This window comes from Microtus oregoni, unplaced genomic scaffold, assembly GCF_018167655.1.
Source record: "Microtus oregoni isolate MIOR12 unplaced genomic scaffold, Mior012 000006F_ref0000085, whole genome shotgun sequence".
In the NCBI taxonomy this organism is placed as follows: Eukaryota; Metazoa; Chordata; class Mammalia; order Rodentia; family Cricetidae; genus Microtus; species Microtus oregoni.
The window spans coordinates 53,718,763-53,735,323 of NW_024543065.1; the positions used below are offsets into that span (position 1 = coordinate 53,718,763).

The 16,561-nt window shown below is 51.5% G+C and overlaps 1 protein-coding gene across 2 annotated transcripts; it reads right to left on the reverse strand.

The window, feature by feature from the left end:
• Positions 1 to 47: 47 nt before the first annotated feature.
• Positions 48 to 16,337, reverse strand: Dedd2 (death effector domain containing 2). Of its 2 annotated transcripts, XM_041654894.1 has the most exons (6): positions 16,204 to 16,337; positions 14,873 to 15,016; positions 13,885 to 14,251; positions 12,607 to 12,729; positions 8,436 to 8,579; positions 48 to 1,381 (listed from the first exon to the last, which is right to left on the reverse strand). In XM_041654894.1, exons 3-6 carry the CDS (start codon positions 14,210 to 14,212, stop codon positions 990 to 992), a joined length of 987 nt encoding a protein of 328 aa, XP_041510828.1. In that variant the 5' UTR covers positions 14,213 to 14,251; positions 14,873 to 15,016; positions 16,204 to 16,337; the 3' UTR covers positions 48 to 989. The 2 variants fall into 2 exon arrangements, with proteins under 2 accessions (XP_041510828.1, XP_041510826.1); XM_041654892.1 differs by lacking the exon at positions 16,204 to 16,337 and having other exon boundaries at positions 14,873 to 15,638.
• Between the last annotated feature and the right edge of the window lie 224 nt (positions 16,338 to 16,561).

Here is a 16,561-nt window from a genome sequence, read left to right on the forward strand (position 1 = left end):
ATCCATATACATAAAATTTAAGAATTCCTCTCTATGAACATACAGAATTCTACAAAGCACGTATGAACAGGGCAGGGAGTCAATGACTCTGAGGCTTTAATTCCTTCTTTGACAGTTAAGGAAAGTGAGGCCCAAGGAACAGAGCACCTGGCAAATGAGCCAGCATCTCCTTCAGCCCTAACATGAGGCCACCACATGAAAGACAATCTTTCACCTTGCCCACCAATAAAAAGTACTTAGCCTTGATGCCCACCTATGCCCTTTCCGGGGCAGTTTTATTGGCGCAATTTGCAAAACATCTTCCACCAGCCCCAAGTCTTTGCCTTCCCTTCATGAGAGAGTGGCTAGTTCTGGCCTGAGCTCTGTACACAACACTGACCTTGAACAGCTGTGGCCACAAAACCCACGTGATACTCTGGGTCAAAGAGTCCAAGGGCAAGGCTGTCTCTAGCTCCAGGGAGCAGGGGAAAGGGGCAAGAGGTGGATGATATCTGTGTGTACACCACACAGAGCCCTGGCTGGTTATATGAGTGAAGGGGCAAGGTGAGCAAGCCCCATGGGCACCCCAGCTCCAGAGCCCACTGCTGTGGCTTAAGTCCTGATGGGGACAATAAAATCCGAGATCCTGAGAGAGAAGCCCTTAGGCTAAAGTGTGTGGGGCCAGCCAGCATCAGCCCAAGCTGAGAGACACGATGTGCAGGGGGCTTTGGTGACTGTGGCTATACCTCCCTGCTTTAGGGCTCAGCAAACCTGGCACCCAAAGTTGAGGGAATCCACTTGGAGTGGGGGAAAACTGGGAAGGAAGCAGCTGGAAGTGGTTTATGCCTCAAAGCCCACATCCTATAGGAGAGGCAGTCAAGGAACTTGCAGACCTGACGCAGTCCTCAGAGTTGCTAAAGTGATGGTCATCTGGGGGCAACATAGTCTTCTTCCAGGGAAGAAGGTTGCCCCGAGACTTGGAGGTGGGGTCAGTCCTGCCAGCTCCAGGATCAGGAGGCCTCTGTCCCACGCCGTCCCCCTTCCTCCTCCATCAGCAACAGGCGCCGCCGACCAGCCTCGTAGTCAGCCTCGTCCACACTGACCAACAAGCGGACAGCTTCCCGGCCCACGGCTTCCCGCAGGGCCTCAGTCAGAAAGACACCCCGAAGGGCCTGAAGCAGGGCACCACTCAGATAATCACCCCAGAAGGCATCCAGGTAAGAGAGTTCTGAGAATTTGATGTCACAAACGACAGAGCCCAGGTCCCTTGACCGCAGCACTGCAGTGGCTTGTCCGAACACATCCAGCTGTCGGGCCAATGCCTGAGGTCTCCGGGACGCTACGCCCTGCTCCAAGGCTGGCCCATGCTCGCAGTACTCTGCTCGAACCCGGAGCCGGATGTCTGCAGGAGAAGGGGTGGCTCATTAGTGGGCACCACAGTTCTCTTTCCCTCTGCTCTGCCCCCTTCCAGAGCCACACCACGGATGTCTGGATACCTACTCCTCTCTGGGAGGCCTGGTCTGAGATACTGTACCCACCTCCAATTTCAACACTTCCTCACTGCTTCCTCAATCACCAAGCAGGTTCCATCCAGTATAACAATGCTTCTCCCTACCAAGGGGTATTTCTTTCCCCAGTTCCTACAATTCTTTGCTCCAGTGAGGTCCACCCAGATCAGGCCTACTCTAGATCCACCCACCAGCTCACTCTCCTGCAGCATGTCCAGTTCCCCAGATCCAGCCTGGTTTTCCCAAAGGAACCTGTCGTCTTCTAACCCACTGCAGCAGCAGCATCCCAAGTTCCCCAGATAGCAGAACCCTGAAGGACCTTGTGTCGCTCAGGCACACACCCTGGGTACCAAGCTGGTGCTCAGTGTTTGCAACTGTTTGTGAATGAATCAGTGCATAAGCTGTCAGCCTCACACCACCTCTCACACAGTGAGAGTCCAAGATAAAACAGCCCATCCCCCCAGCAAGCTGCAAGAAGCAAGGAGCCATGGCAAAGCACAGGAGACCAGGCTCTGCTGAAGGTACAGTACTCTTTCCACAGAAGGTAAGATGACAGAGTAGTAAGCCTAAGGCTGCTAATGGCCACTGGGTCACACCCAGGGAGGATAATGAAGCCCACACAGGGCCAAAGACAGAGGGAAAGAAACCCCTGAGTTCATTATGTGTCGGGAAGAACCATCAAGATGGGCAGGTACCATCAACAGGAATGGTAGGTATCACCACCAGGAATAGAAGACATTACCATCAGGATCAGTAGGTACCACCAAGAGGATCGGTAGGTACCACCATCAGGAATGGAAGACATTACCATCAGGTAATTACAATTACAATCGGGATCAGTAGGTACCACCATAATCATCAGCAGGTACCACCAAGAGGATCGGTAGGTACTACCATCAGCAGGCACTACCATCAGTTCCTACTTTCACTTAGCCTCTACCTACATCTGCCCAAAGGAGGTGGCAGCTCCGCCCAGGGGACAAAGAGAGGGCAACTAAAGACAATCCATGCTAGCCCAAGTTTGGGTTAGTAACCTCTCCTCTGGAGCATCCACATCCCCGTGGGAGGCTGTTAACAGTGCTGCCTCTTCATACCCAGCACAGTTGTGCAAGATCCAGCTAGGCTTGGGGATCGCAGCAGCCAACACTTCTAAAACACTGATAACTGCCAAACATCCTGGACCCCAAGTGCCTAAGTCACGACTCAACTCACAAACAGCCATCTGAGACAGGCCCTATTAGCACCCATTCACAGATTTGGAAGTGGAAGCAAAAAGGAGCAAAGAGACTAGCCCAAGGTCACATGGCCTGGTAGAGCCTCCTAGAACCAGACAGCAGACGTCTCTAAGGATAGAAACCATTGTAGCCAGGAGTTATTAGACCACTGCTGTATCCCTGGGCAAGTCAGAGCCTCTGCAAACACAGGCCCTACCTGGACTAGGGCATCTCTGCCTGGAGAACTGTTTAAGAGTGGGCAGGAAGCAACAAGCCATTGATGAGGCCAAGGCCGGCACAGTGGGTACTCCTGAAACCGCAGCAGCCAACTGTGAAATGCCAAGTGACTGACACACACTCTAACCCTGGGGTCAAGGGCCACCTTCAACCCAACGGGAAATCAAAGCCCTGGGAAGATGAGTCGTAACACTTGTGGGCTCCTATCACCTTTCACAGCAGTTCAGAGAGAGTGGAAAGCAGAAGGCAGGTCCCCAGAACCCCAGATAACTTCTTACCACACTCGTTTCCTCCCGCACCCCAAACCCTTCCTCTTTCTGCCTTGAGGGGAACCCCATCCTCTCCACTGGAGGCCCAGAGAAGTTGGCCCAGCCTAAGCTCCCAGGACTGCTCTTGGACATGCCCCATCCCTGACTCCCATTAAAAGCCTCTCTGACCACTCCTTCCCAACTGAGGGTAGGGACCAGGGAGTGGAGAAACAGAACTTGCCCAAGGCCATGTGGAGCCGGGCAGAGCAGAGGCAGAGGCAGCTGGTAGAGTCCCACAGACCTGAAAATGAGTCCCAGCTCTGCCATACTCTAGCTGGGAGGCCTTGGCCATGTGACCTCACCTCTCTGAGCCTGTTTCCCCATCTGAAAAACACAAACAAGAGGTCCCTGCTGCGTGGTGGTCACACAGATTAATGAAGCAACTGGAAGAGTGCCTGACTCCGGGGCTTACAGCACACGAAGGCCACAGATTCAGGAACTCTACCCACATGGCTCCTGCACAGGCCCTCACCTCTCCACGTCAGTCTCCTCCAGCTCTCCCAGCCACTGCTCCATCCTCCCACTCCCTGCCTTCTGGCCACCATGAAATCATCCTCACGTCCTCATAGAACACATGCATTTACCCAGCAGTGCACAGCATAGGGCCCCTTCCAGCCCAGCCAGGCCTTCCCCGACCCTTCTCCTCCACAGCACAGTTACTGAAGGAAGTCACCCAGCTACTCAGAGATGCTGCACACTCCCTCATGCAACAGTACCAGAGGATACTTGTGGAGTCCTAGGCATCCAAGGATGAAAAAGGGTATGCCACAGGTGGGGCAGGCGAACAAGCTGTCCACTGCTGCCCTCCTCCCAGGCCAGGCCAGTCTAATCCTCAGGTACTTTCATTACTGCCCTTTAGAGAGGAGGAAATGCTCTGCCAGCCCACAGTCCACCTCTGACCTGGAAACAGATCACAGCCCAGGAAGGGAAGGACAGGAGGCTCCCAGTGAGCTCTGCCTGCCATGGTTCCACCCGGGCTCACCGCACAGGCTTCCCCATTGGCCCTGAGCCAGCATACATGGATGACACTCAAGTGACTCTACTGTGCTCAACACTGCATGCATCGTGTCCCGGAGCCTTCAGATCATCTTTACGGCTTTATAAGGCGATGCTGTGCCTCCTGTCTGTGGATGAGGAAACTGAGGCACAGAGGCTGAGTCACCTAGCTAGATCACTCCAAAATTCTACCTGAGGTGCCCGGCTCCATTCAGAGCCCAAGCTCTTAACTACCCAACCCTGTCCGCTGCCTCTCATACAAGCATATATAAACAAGTAATTAGTAGGCATTCTAAGGTCAGGAGGGGAAATGATAGGCAGGGACTTATAATTTAGAAAGACTGGCCGGGCAGTGGTGGCACCTGCCCTTAATCCCAGTACTCGGGAGGCAGAGGCAGGCAGATCTCTGTGAGTTTGAGGCCAACCTGGCCAACAAGAGCTAGTTCTACAACAGGCCCCAAAGCTACAGCTAAAGCCTGTCTTGGAAGAAAAAGAAGAAAGGGAAAGGGAAAGGGAATAAGGGGAGGAGAAGGGAAGGGAGGGGAGGGATCTAGAAAACATAATATTGAGTGAGGTAACTCAGACCCAGAAAGACAAATATCATATGTACTCATTCATAAGTGGCTTATAGACATAAAGCAAAGGAAAACAGCCTATAATTCACAATCCCAGAGAATCTAGACAACAATGAGGACTCTAAGAGAGACATACATGGATCTAATCTACATGGGAAGTAAAAAGACAAGATCTAAAGTAAACTGGGAGCATGGGAACCATGGGAGAAGGTAGAAGGGAAGGGGAGAAGCAGGGAGGGGAGTGGAGAAAAATATATAGCTCAATAAAAACAGTAAAAAAAAAATTGGGCCGGGCAATAGTAGCACACACCTTTGATCCCAGCACTCAGGAGGCAGAGGCGGGAGGATCTTTGAGTTCAAGGCCAGTCTGGTCTACAGAATGAGTTCCAGGACAGGCTCCAAAGCTACACAGAGAAACTCTGTTTCAAGAAAATAAACAACAAACAAACACAAAAAAAGTTGGAAGCTGGGCATGGCGCTACAACACACTTGGAGCCAGAGGCAGGAGGGTCAGTTCAAGTCAAATCTTGGCTATATAGCAAGTTCCAAACCAACTTGGGACACATGAGACACTGTGTCAAAAAAAGCTCCCCTCCTGGCAACAAAAGAAAAAAAAAAAAGGAAAGGAAAAGCAAAGCAAAGCAGAGCCAGCTCTGACAGCTCATGTTTGTAACCCCAGCACTCAGGAGGCAGAGGCAGGAGGGTCACCAGAAGTTCAAGATCAATCTGGGTTACACAGCAAGCTCCAGGCTAGTCATAGCTACACAGCAAAACCTGCCTGGCCCACTCTCCTCTCTCAGCATCTCCCACCTCTTCATCAAACCCTCATGGCTTCTGCACCACTCCATGACCACCACAGGCATGTGTGCATGCAGGCTCCTGATCTAGCTCATCCTCCATGTAGGATGCTTCCTGTCTGAAACCTCTGATTTGGCTTTTCTTCCCACCAGAAACACAGCTCAAGAGAACAAGGCTCCCTGCAGGCACTCTGTTGCTGCCACCTCCTTCCTTCTGACATACATTCACACAGGCACTGTGGTGGACACGGGCCTGACTTCAACAGTTGCCTTGACAACCAGAGGTCAGGTGAGTATCATGTCCACTGTCCACTGGACAGCCCTGAGAGATGTGTAGACTCGGGCCTGTGTCGAAACCCTGGGTCCCAACTACCCTCCTGACACCCACAAGTGCTCAGTAGTTTAGTCTAGTTCTGTCTCAATGGGGGCAGCTAGGCGTCAAATTTTTGGGGTATGTTGGAGCAAGAATGGCCAAGCCCTTCCTTAGTCAGACCCAGAAGGGTTCACTGCCATGTTAAAGGTAAGTCATCCCCATTTTTCAGAAGAAAAAATTGGGGCCCAAGTAGGGAGAACCCAAGCCAGCCCCACCCTTCTTGGTGACTCAGCATCAGCAAGCATTTCATGGTCCTTCAGATTCCAGCCACACCCTGACTAACAACCTCCTGGCCTTGGGGAAGAGACTTGAAGCCTGGATGGTCCTGCTCCCCAGCCCTCAGGGCAATGGCTCCCTAACCTACCCAGCCAGCAGGGTGGCTGTTGTAATTGCCTGACTCCCTGCACTGGGCAGCCACCCCCTCAAGTCAGCACTCCTGTGGGACACAGGCTGGCTATGCTCTGTGCTCCTGGCACAGGTATTTGCCACCTCATCTCTGAAGTGGGGACAACACCCACTGTCTAAGAGGCCACACGGTACTGTGCGTGTACTGTGCTCCCTCTGTTTCGTGAACATAGACAGGGAGAGGCACCCTGGGCCAAGGCCTCCTGCGTATCCTACAGACTCAGAAGAGCACCTCCTCCAGCTTCTATGTCTACCCCAGCCCTAGCCTAAGCATGTCAGCTGCTGTATATAACCTCCAGCTTCTAGGAATGCCTTCTTAGTGGACTGGATGCTCACTTGACGGCATCTACTGAGGACTCCTGTCCCTCCACAAGGGTGTCCCTGCAGACTCCCCAGGGCACTTGGCCCATCCCTGGCTTTGTGCCAGTTGAGATCACAGACTACCTTGGTGTAGCTGTGATTATCCACTTAACACACTACCACATAAGCTCCTAGAGGCCAGGGACTTCCCACCCTGGTCTAACTCTGTGTCCTCAATGCTTTGAACAGCACCTGATAAAGAAGAGATACTCAATAAGAAAAATGATAGGGAAGAAATGGTAAGAAAACCGTTCTGGGGCTCCTGCAACCCCAGAATAAAGTCTAGACCTCCAAGGCCCCACCTGTCTCGACCCACAAAGTCTTTGCTTCCAACAGCAACCTCACTGGAGGTCATACAGAGGTCATACAGGGCCACCTTCCTAGCTCCCCCTCCAGCTCGTCCTGAAAGCAGTAGCTCTACAGAGACTAGAGGGCTCCCCTCATCCCACTGCCTCTGTGTCACACCAGCCTGGCTGCTATTTTCTTCACCGTGTTCGCGTAGCCTAGGCACTGAAGTCTGAGAGATTGTATCTGAGTCCTTTTGTGTTCCCAGGTCTATCCAGCCCAGGGAAAGAGGGACCAGAGAGGGCTGTCCTCCCCAAGCCTCACCCCCAGAACACAGTGAAATATCTCAAGGGCAAAGACTGATCCCAAGAGCCTAGGATGGAGGTTACATGCCTACAGTACTATCACTGGGGAGGATGAGGGAGGAAGATGCCAAGGTAAAGTCCAGATTTGGTACTATATATTTGGTGCTATATATATATATATATATATGACTACCAGGCAATGGTAAGTTATAACAAAAGCCTATCTCAACTCAGAGGGGGAAAAAAGAAAGAAAAGAAAAGAAACTAGAAGCATGGACAAAAATCCAAACTCCCACCCATTCTGTAGTTGCCCAGCCTTCTGCTAGGGCCTGACTGGCTTCCCCACCAGCCCTTGACAGTATCTCCCATTGCTTCAGCAATCCTAGCTCCAATGGACTGCCACTCAGCTGCAAGGTCAGCTCTACAGGGACAGGGCCTCCCCACTACAAGCCCCAGACACCAAGCCTCACACGCACATGGCCTGTGCTAGGTACTGTTCCAAGTGGATTATGGGGGGAACTGCTATCCCGACAGCAGCCCTAGGCAGACCTTCATCATCTTACTGTTCCATGTGGGATCCTGACTCCCACCCCACTCAGTCACCTGCCCAAGGTCAGGCAGCTTCTTTAAATGCCTGGGCTAAAGCCAAACACAGTGGCTCACACTTTTAAAGCCCAGCACTTGGGAGGCAAAGGCGAGAAGATCTCTGTAAGTTTGAGGCCTGTTTGATCTACAGAGTGAATTCAGGACAGCCAGGGATACATAGTGAGACCCTTTCTCAAAAACCAAAAGCCAAAGCTAAGATGTTAACTTGTCAGACTGACCTAGAGTCCTGGCTTTTCTAAACTCACCATATCTTTCACTGCTTCAGAAAAGGCTGCATACCTATATCGCGCGCGCGCGAGTGTGTGTGTGTGTGTGAATGTGTGTATGTGATTTGATCCTACATCACACAGCACCAGAGAAGTCAAGAATATCACTGCTCAACAGATGGCCCACCAGTATCACATCCCAGGTCAATGCAGTGTGGCTCACCCTCCAACTCTGTAGTCTACCATGGGCATAAGGACTCTCAAGGCCCATGGATACTTACCACAGGTCACTTTGCCTTCTGATGAGGGCCTGCCCAGCTCCTGGTGCTGCTGCTGCACAGGTGCTGGGCCTGTTCTCCGCCGCCGCCTGGCACCACTGCTAGGGCGTCCCCGACTCCGCCGCTGCCTTTTGGTGGGAGGGGAACCTGGAAGACATAGGAGAGCCAGCTCAGGACCAGGAAGAAAGAATGCCAAAATATAGACAGGGCCTGTGAGAGGATAAATGTGTACAGTTTACAACCCCACAAGAGAAGAATCAGAACACGCCTTACATCTGTTACTTTCCTGGGAGCCCTGAAAGGACACATTAGAAATAACTGAAACTGGCTGCAGACAGACTCCTTGAAATGCTTTTAGCTTTGCCTTTTGAGTTATGTAACTGTTAAGTCATATACACTTAAAATGAAAAGAAGCAAATAATAAACAAACGGATGAACCTAAGTGCACATAATTGGCGACACCGAATTCTGATGAAGGAATTAGGGCAAGTACCTTAGAACACTGACTGCACACTCAGCTGGATCTGACCAAAGCACAACAAGTACAAAGAAAGAGTGACCAGCATTCGAGGCAAAGGCAGACGGATCACTGTGAGCTCAAGGGCGGCCCGGTCTACAGAGTGAGATCCTCTCAAAACGCATGCATGCTTACACACACAAACACAAGCACACACCCATATTCCCTCCCCCTCCCTCTCTCGCTCAGAATCAATACAAACCCATCTTGTGCTCCAGCCAATGGATGCTGACAGTGGGGAGTGAGGCTGAGTTAAAAGATCAAGGGATTCCAGGCCAGTCTGGACTACATAATAAAACCCCACCTTAGAACCAAAATAACACCAGAAAGAGAGAGCTGGAGAGATGGCTTCGTGGGTAAAGGAGCTTGCTGCTCATACCTGCTGACCAGAGTCCAATTCCTGGAACCACATAAAGGCAGAAAGAGAAGCCATTCCACAGAGTTATCCTCTGACTTCCGTATCTGTGTGCCATGAACCCCCTCAGCATTCGCTCTCTTTGCCTTTCTCTCTCTGTCCCTCTATCTCTCTTTTTCTCTCTCACACACGGAAACACACACTCTAGCAGCAAGATTTTAAAGGAAAGCTGAGTTGGAAAAATTTACAAAAAAAATGAAGGAAGAGAACATGTAACAAAATAAATGTGTTCAGTTTGCAACTCCCTGTAGACAAGAAGGATTCTGAACACCACTGACAGGTTACTCCTGTTGCAAGACTGAAAGAATACATTAGTAGCAAATCAAATACAACAGATAAAATTTGTTGTCACCTCATTACTGCTGGAAAACAAAGTAAACCCACCTCAGTGCCAACAGCCAAGACTTTCACTATTTAAAAAAAAAAGTCAGGGGCCCAAGAGAAGGCTCAGCAGTTAGCTTGCACATTGCTCTTCTTGATTCCTCCGGGAACAGCACTCAAGTGCGCAAACCCAAACACATACACATAATTCAAGTAAACTTAAAAGCCTCAAGGATTATTGGCACAAGTCACCAAACCCAGCTCGGAGAACTTTTTCTGAAAAGCAGGCATCCGCTTTCCCAGGCAGCTGAGAAGCAGACTACACACCCAGCTATTGGTCTCTAAACATCCAGGCCTCTAACAGAAACCAGGGTTCTTGACAAGCAGATGACTTTGGGGGTAAGAAGTACAAGGTAAGCCCAGGACATCAGGAATGTCACTCAGAGAGTGACGCAGACAAGTCAAAAGGACAGAGCAAAGCAATCTGAATGCCGGTAAGAATGACTAATTGGCTAACAAAGTAAACAAAGCCAGGCAGTCGTGGTGCCACCTCTGATTCCAGCACTCAGGGGGTAGAGGCAGGTGCATCTCAGGTGAGTTTCCAGTCAGGACTACTTGGTGATACCCTGCTGTTAAATTGGAAAGAGAAAAGAAGGGCTGGGGGGCAGCTCAACTATAGAGCTCCTTCCTAAAATCCAATGCGGTTCTAGGAGCACAGCCTGGTGAGAGAAGCCTTTGCCTCACATGAACAAAGCCCTCAGTTTAATCTCTAGTACCATAAAAACAAAAAAATAATTAAAAATGAAAACAACATTTTTAAAGCTACTCTTTGTTCCAGCCTCACTGCAACAAGACAGTAATCCCAGATACAAGGTTGGCTGAAGCAAGGGAATATGGGCAACTGAGAACCTGCTTCAAGTTTATTTTCACAAAAAAGCTGTAAAACAAATAAGCAAATAAACAAATGAGTCACCATTTACAAATATTACCATGGTAAATGGTTCAAACAGGGTTCACAGAATGATGCTACATCCCCCTGGAGGAACAAGTTGAGTACAGAGAACGCTAAAAAGCATCTTCTTACACACTAGTAACCATAGCAAGAAAGCTTCATTTCTTCACTGAGCCTCGCGGATGGCTCAGCGGATAATGCACCTGCTGCCCAAGCTGCATATGCCTGTGAGGCGAACATGAAGGCTCAGCTGCCATCCCAGTACCCAGGAGGCAGAGACAGGATTCCCAGGGCAAGCTGGCTCGAGGAGCAGCCAAAGACCTTGTCCCACCCAATAAACAGTGTGAATCAGGACAGCTAGTGCCAACTTATAGCCTCTCCACAGACATGCACACGTGTGAACATGGACCTTCACAGACACACCTACACGCATATAAGCACATCACACATCAACACACACAAATATAGCTTCACACATACAAATCTGGCCAGAACCAGCTGACCACATGTCCCTACTTACAGTGCAAATTTCATGACAGGTCCCAACACAAGGAGAACGCATTGATCAAGGAACATTCCTGCCAAAAATGTGTAATCCAAATCAAACCAACCCTTTGCACCTAATGACCACTCTGCAGGAAGTCAGACGGACCACCATGTAGCAACCAGAAGCAGTCAGAATGCTGTACACACCAATCAGCCCTGTAGGTGGACAAGTCAAAAGCAGAACACTCTGGGCCACGGAGGAGGTGTGTGGGAGTCGTGGTTCAGGGGTATAGAGGGCAGTAAGGATGTAGGAGGCCCAGGTTCCAGGTCCAGCCCCAGAAAGAAGAAAGGAAGGAAGGTAGGTAGTCAGTCAGGCTGTCTGCCGGGTAAGGAAGAAGTTTCTTTCTATAGAGGTTAAAAGATATAAAAAACTGCATGCCACTTGGACACGGTGGCTCACACCTCTAATTCCAACACTGGGGAGGACAAGGTCAGAGAACTGCCTCTAGTTCCATGGGTCTCAACTTTCCTAATGTCACGACCCTCTAATACAGTTCCTTATGTTGTGGTGAACCCAACCATACAATCATTTCCATTGCTACTTCATAACTATAATTTTGCTACTGTTATGACTCTGAATGGAAACAGCTGTGTTTTCCATTGGTCTTAAGCAACCCCTGTGAAGGGCTGTGTGTCACGACCCACAGGTTGAGAACCACTGCTCTAATTTGTAGCTGAGTCTTGGCTACAAACGAGTGAGTTCTAAGCCAGCCTGGGCTGCAGAATGAGACTCCATCTCTAAACAGTAACTAGCAGAGCTTTTCTTTTTTAAGCTGCATACACAACAACATAAACAGGCTCTGAAACCGCACACATCTTAGGAAGTTCAAAAGTAGACCATGAAGGTGTCAGAGAACTAATACTCATTTTCTTAGGTGTGATAACAGTCTTCAAAGGGCAGAGGAAAACTTATTCTCAAATTATGCCAGCTAATTCCAAGGCAAGGCTATTGATGTCTGTAATTTACTACCAAAAAGTTCAACAAAAACCTCAGCATTTTCTACACACACACTACACTCAGAACACGGTGGCAGATGTCTGTGCCCCCTAAGTCCAGGTGGAGATATTCTCTGTATTATCTTAACTTCTCTGGACATTTGAAATTTTACATAATTAAAAATCAGGGGGAGGAGGATTGTGTACACTGACTGGAATACAGTAATTGAACTAATTAAAGGCATTCACCATGAAATAAATCTCAGAAATGTGCCCAGCCAAGGCTGCCAGGTCACATGCCTCAACATGATGCCATCTGATAGAAGCCTGAGTCCATGTGACACAACCCCGTTGCTTCAGGACACACGTTTCTACCTATAGCAATAACAAAAACAGACAGTGACCCTTCAGGCCATTTCCTTGATGGGCCAGGACAGTTTAAGAAAGAGACAGGGACCCTGTCACCCTACCTGCCTAGTGGACTCACCTGTGTCCCACTGACTCTGCTGGGAATCAGAAGAACTACCTGACTGTTGCCGACGCTGGCAACTGCCCTCTGTCCTTTTCGAAGAAGAGCCAGGACTGCCATAACTGTATCGCTCGGGGGATACTGGGGAAAGAGAATGGAATCAGTATTCACAGCTTCCTTATCTCCCAGGTCTAGCCTCCTAGGAAGAATGCCTGGACCATAGGATGCCTAACCCCAGATCTCAGAGGTCACGCCCAAACACCCACTCCTTCTCAGGCACTTCCCGCCTACAGGTTGCTCACGGGCCCCTAGGACACAGTGCTTATGGGGCTGCCCAACCCATATCAAAGCTCCAGCTATCAGTCTTATACGTCCAATAGACCAGGTCCCTGCAACAGCCCTTGCCCCCTGTGCTCCTGGCTTATGGGGGGGGGGCATCTTTCATCTCTTCTAGAACCTGACACTCAGACATATTTTTCCAAAATCAGACAGCTATCCCTAGAGGTGCCCTTCTGTTTGTGCAAATCCCACAGGCTTATTATGGGACAGGAAAGCTCATAATCCCTCCTCTCCAGCCGCCACACTCTATCTCTCAAGAAAGAGTCTACCTATGTACACAGGCTTCCTGGTACCTGACCCCTCCCAGGTCTTCCCTTTCTGTCCAAGGATCAAGGGCCTCAACGCTGGAGAAGGGACAGGCAGGTTTGAATCTTGTTCCCTTTGCTTGCTACATGTTAGGTGTGACATATTTTCAAGCCCCCCCCTCCCCTTTTTAAATGCCATCTTCTTAGACTTTTCCTTCACCATTACCCAGGTTGGGGCCACCTCCCCTCATTTTGAGGCATTCTATCCATCTCACCCAATATATGGCTATTATCTGAAGCTAAGTTCCTCGTTTATTATTAAGCGGCTCCCTCTACTAATGCAAGCTTCATGGAATAAACATCTTGGCCTTATTCTCTTTGTGGTCACCATGATGGATGTAGTTCTCACATGCAGCCAGATAACTTCTCTAAGCCTGTTGTTTTCCCTGTGTGCTGGGGTAGAGTTCATACGAAAGGTTTACCTCTGCCTGGCATACAAAGTTCCACACACGGTGGCCACAACCTTTGCTGATATGATCAAATTCTACAAGCTCGCTCCTAACCTAAGTTATGCCCTCTCCCTTTTTGGGTTTCTCATTGGGGGAAAAGGGCGGGGAGGGAGACTGGAATTCGTATCAAGGAAGCACAGGGGCCCAGTGGGAGCAAGGTGTTCTGGTTCCAGAAGTCCTGCAACCTCCCATTTGAACCTTACCTGGCCGGCGCCGCTTGCGGGCCAGATGTGGCAGTAGGTCGTGACGGGCCAGCACGCGCAGGAGTTGGCTCAGCAGCCGCAGGTTGCTCTCGTCGCACTGCCCACGGCGTTCCAGCTCCAGAAGCAACTCCAGGCCGCTGCGGGCACGGGCCAGGCCTCCGGGGGCGCCGGGAGCCTCATCCAGCAGGAAGGCCAGGAGCTCCAGTTCGCACTCGGTCAGCTGCCCGCCCACCACCTCGAACATACGGTGAAGCGACAGCATGCCGTAGTAATCCAAACACTCATCCTCCTCCCAGCTCGGGGCCGGGGTCGACCCGGACAACGCCATTCCCAGGGGAGGGGTGCGGAACAAGCTCAGAACCAGGGCCTAGAACCCACACGGCGGGGAGGATGTCGTGGTCAGCGACGCGGTGGCCCAGAGAGACCACACAGGCCATTCGTGTGACCCCCGCGAGGTGTCTCCGGATAGGGTCGCCCCATACCCTCAACGGTTTCAGATACCCCCTCCCACGGACAAGAATGGTATCACCCCAGGTACCCTAATAACAGGTCGAGACGCCAGACCCCACCGGTCCAGCGACTAGTCGGGCCAGCCAAGCCCAGGCGCCCCTCTCCAGGTGGTATGTTCCGAAAGTGCCACCGACCAAGCTAGGAGATCAGCCCGAATGAGCCTCACGGCCCATTGCAGAGCACCTTGTACAATGCCCGGTGACTTTGGGTGGCAAATGTCCGGCCGTGGTCCTTGGTTCTGTCCACCAGTACCTTTCGGCTAGCCCCAACGCCCCACCCAAGTGGTACCACTCAAAAGTGACCCTCGGTTCTCTGCAAGTGGGATCGACAGAGACAGTCCCGAGCTCCACACAGGTGGTACTGTCTGAACCCGGCCCCTACTCACTCTAGAAGGGCAATCGGTCCTGCCCTCACACTAGCACCCAAGAGGTCCCATCTACCCGCCATCAGTCACCCTTAGACCTCTCTGGATCCTCACCAGATTCCGGCGTCCGATGACTCCTGGGCGACGGCCGCAGCCACTTGTTTTGGATCTTTCTGGCACCTTCTCTATTATTACGCCTGCGTCATCTCGCTCCTCCTCCTCCTTCACCCAACTCGCGCAGGTGCGACCGCCACGCCCCTACAGCGCAAGCGCAGAATGAGGCCTCTAAGCCCCACCCCTCCAGGCCGCCTGACGCGTTCCCAACAGAAGCGTCCCCCACTCGCCAGTGCTGCGCTTGCGCAGCTGCAGAGCCTAGCTGCTTCTGGCGCTTGGTCGTGATTCGAAGTTTAAAGTCTCGGTGTGTGTCTCTTGGATCCCACGACGTGACCTGTTGGGATTATTCATCCCACAGCTACATCCCCCACCTGATCACGACCTAAACGCCCACATGACGAATGCCACCAAGCTGCCGGAGCAAAGTACAACAGTCACGACGGTCAGGGCTCCCACGAGCTTGCAGGGCTCGTAATCCGGTTTTATATTAAAGTACCACCCCACCATTCCTAGGTGGCATCCAGGAAACCACATCTCAACTCTTCGGTCTCCGAGCCTGTCTGGAAACCCTCCTCCAGCTCCCCATCCCCAATGTAAAAGTCCTCCAGTCGCATGCCCGAGAATACTTCTCCCCAAATCGCCAAAGACTCCCTCACCCCTATGTGCACATCCCGAAGACGTCCATCAGGACCTCTCGACACAGACACCCACACCCAGGGTTAGAACCGCCCTTCTACACAGTCCCTTTCTTCTCTGCCCTCTGAGTTTCGGAGCCATTCAGAAGCTCCCCTAACCAGCACCTAGGAGAGCAAGCCTGTCAGAGAAGGAGAGCTACGGCGTCTTCGCGTCCCCTACGCGGGGCCTTGAGCGTGAGGGCTCCTCCTCCCCACTTAGGTGAGTCAAGGTCAGGGCCCGCACACGCCAGAGCCAGGTCTCTTCCGGGACTGATTTCCACCCCCGGAATTATCTCTCTGAGAGGCGGGAGACCTGGGCGCGAGGTATTGGCTCGATACTGGTAGTTGCCTTTCTCTAGGCCTTGGCTTTTCCACCTGTGACAGGGGCGGCAGTGGAAACACAGTCCACTGTGCGCTGTCTGTGTGAATCTCACTGAACCTGACGGAGAACGAGAGGAAGGGAAAGCCATCTAGAAACGGCAAGGCTTCTATGTTAGGTGGGCTATAGTGGTTACCCAGTTATCAGCGCAATCAGGCCCTACGCTGAACGGTTTTTTCACCTGTTTAACATCCAATGCCTCCAAATAGCCTTCCAGGAGGAGGGGATTCAAGCTCACTTTACATATGAGCAAAACTGAGGCGGCCCAGGAAAAGTACCTCAAGTGTGTCTGACTCTGAAGTTATGCTTCAGAGACGCTAAGCCTCTTCCGCTAAGAGATGCCACCTGTCAAAGTCTCGCGTAGCCCAAGCTCACTTAGGAGACCACGCTCAACCCGGACGCACACTTCTCCGCTGAATTTTCAAACAACAGGCGAGGGGCGGCCCGGGGGAACTGCGCAGGCGCCTCTCCCGGACCCGGGCACCGCCCACAGGGCACTGATGTCTGCGTGGAGAAACTCTCGAAGCCCCGCCTGAGTACCGACGCGCAGGCGCGAGGGCGCGTGCCCTGCGCTGCCAGCTCTGATTGGCTGCCTCGGGTGAGGGCGCCGCCCAATAGGAGGCGTGGATAGTGAGG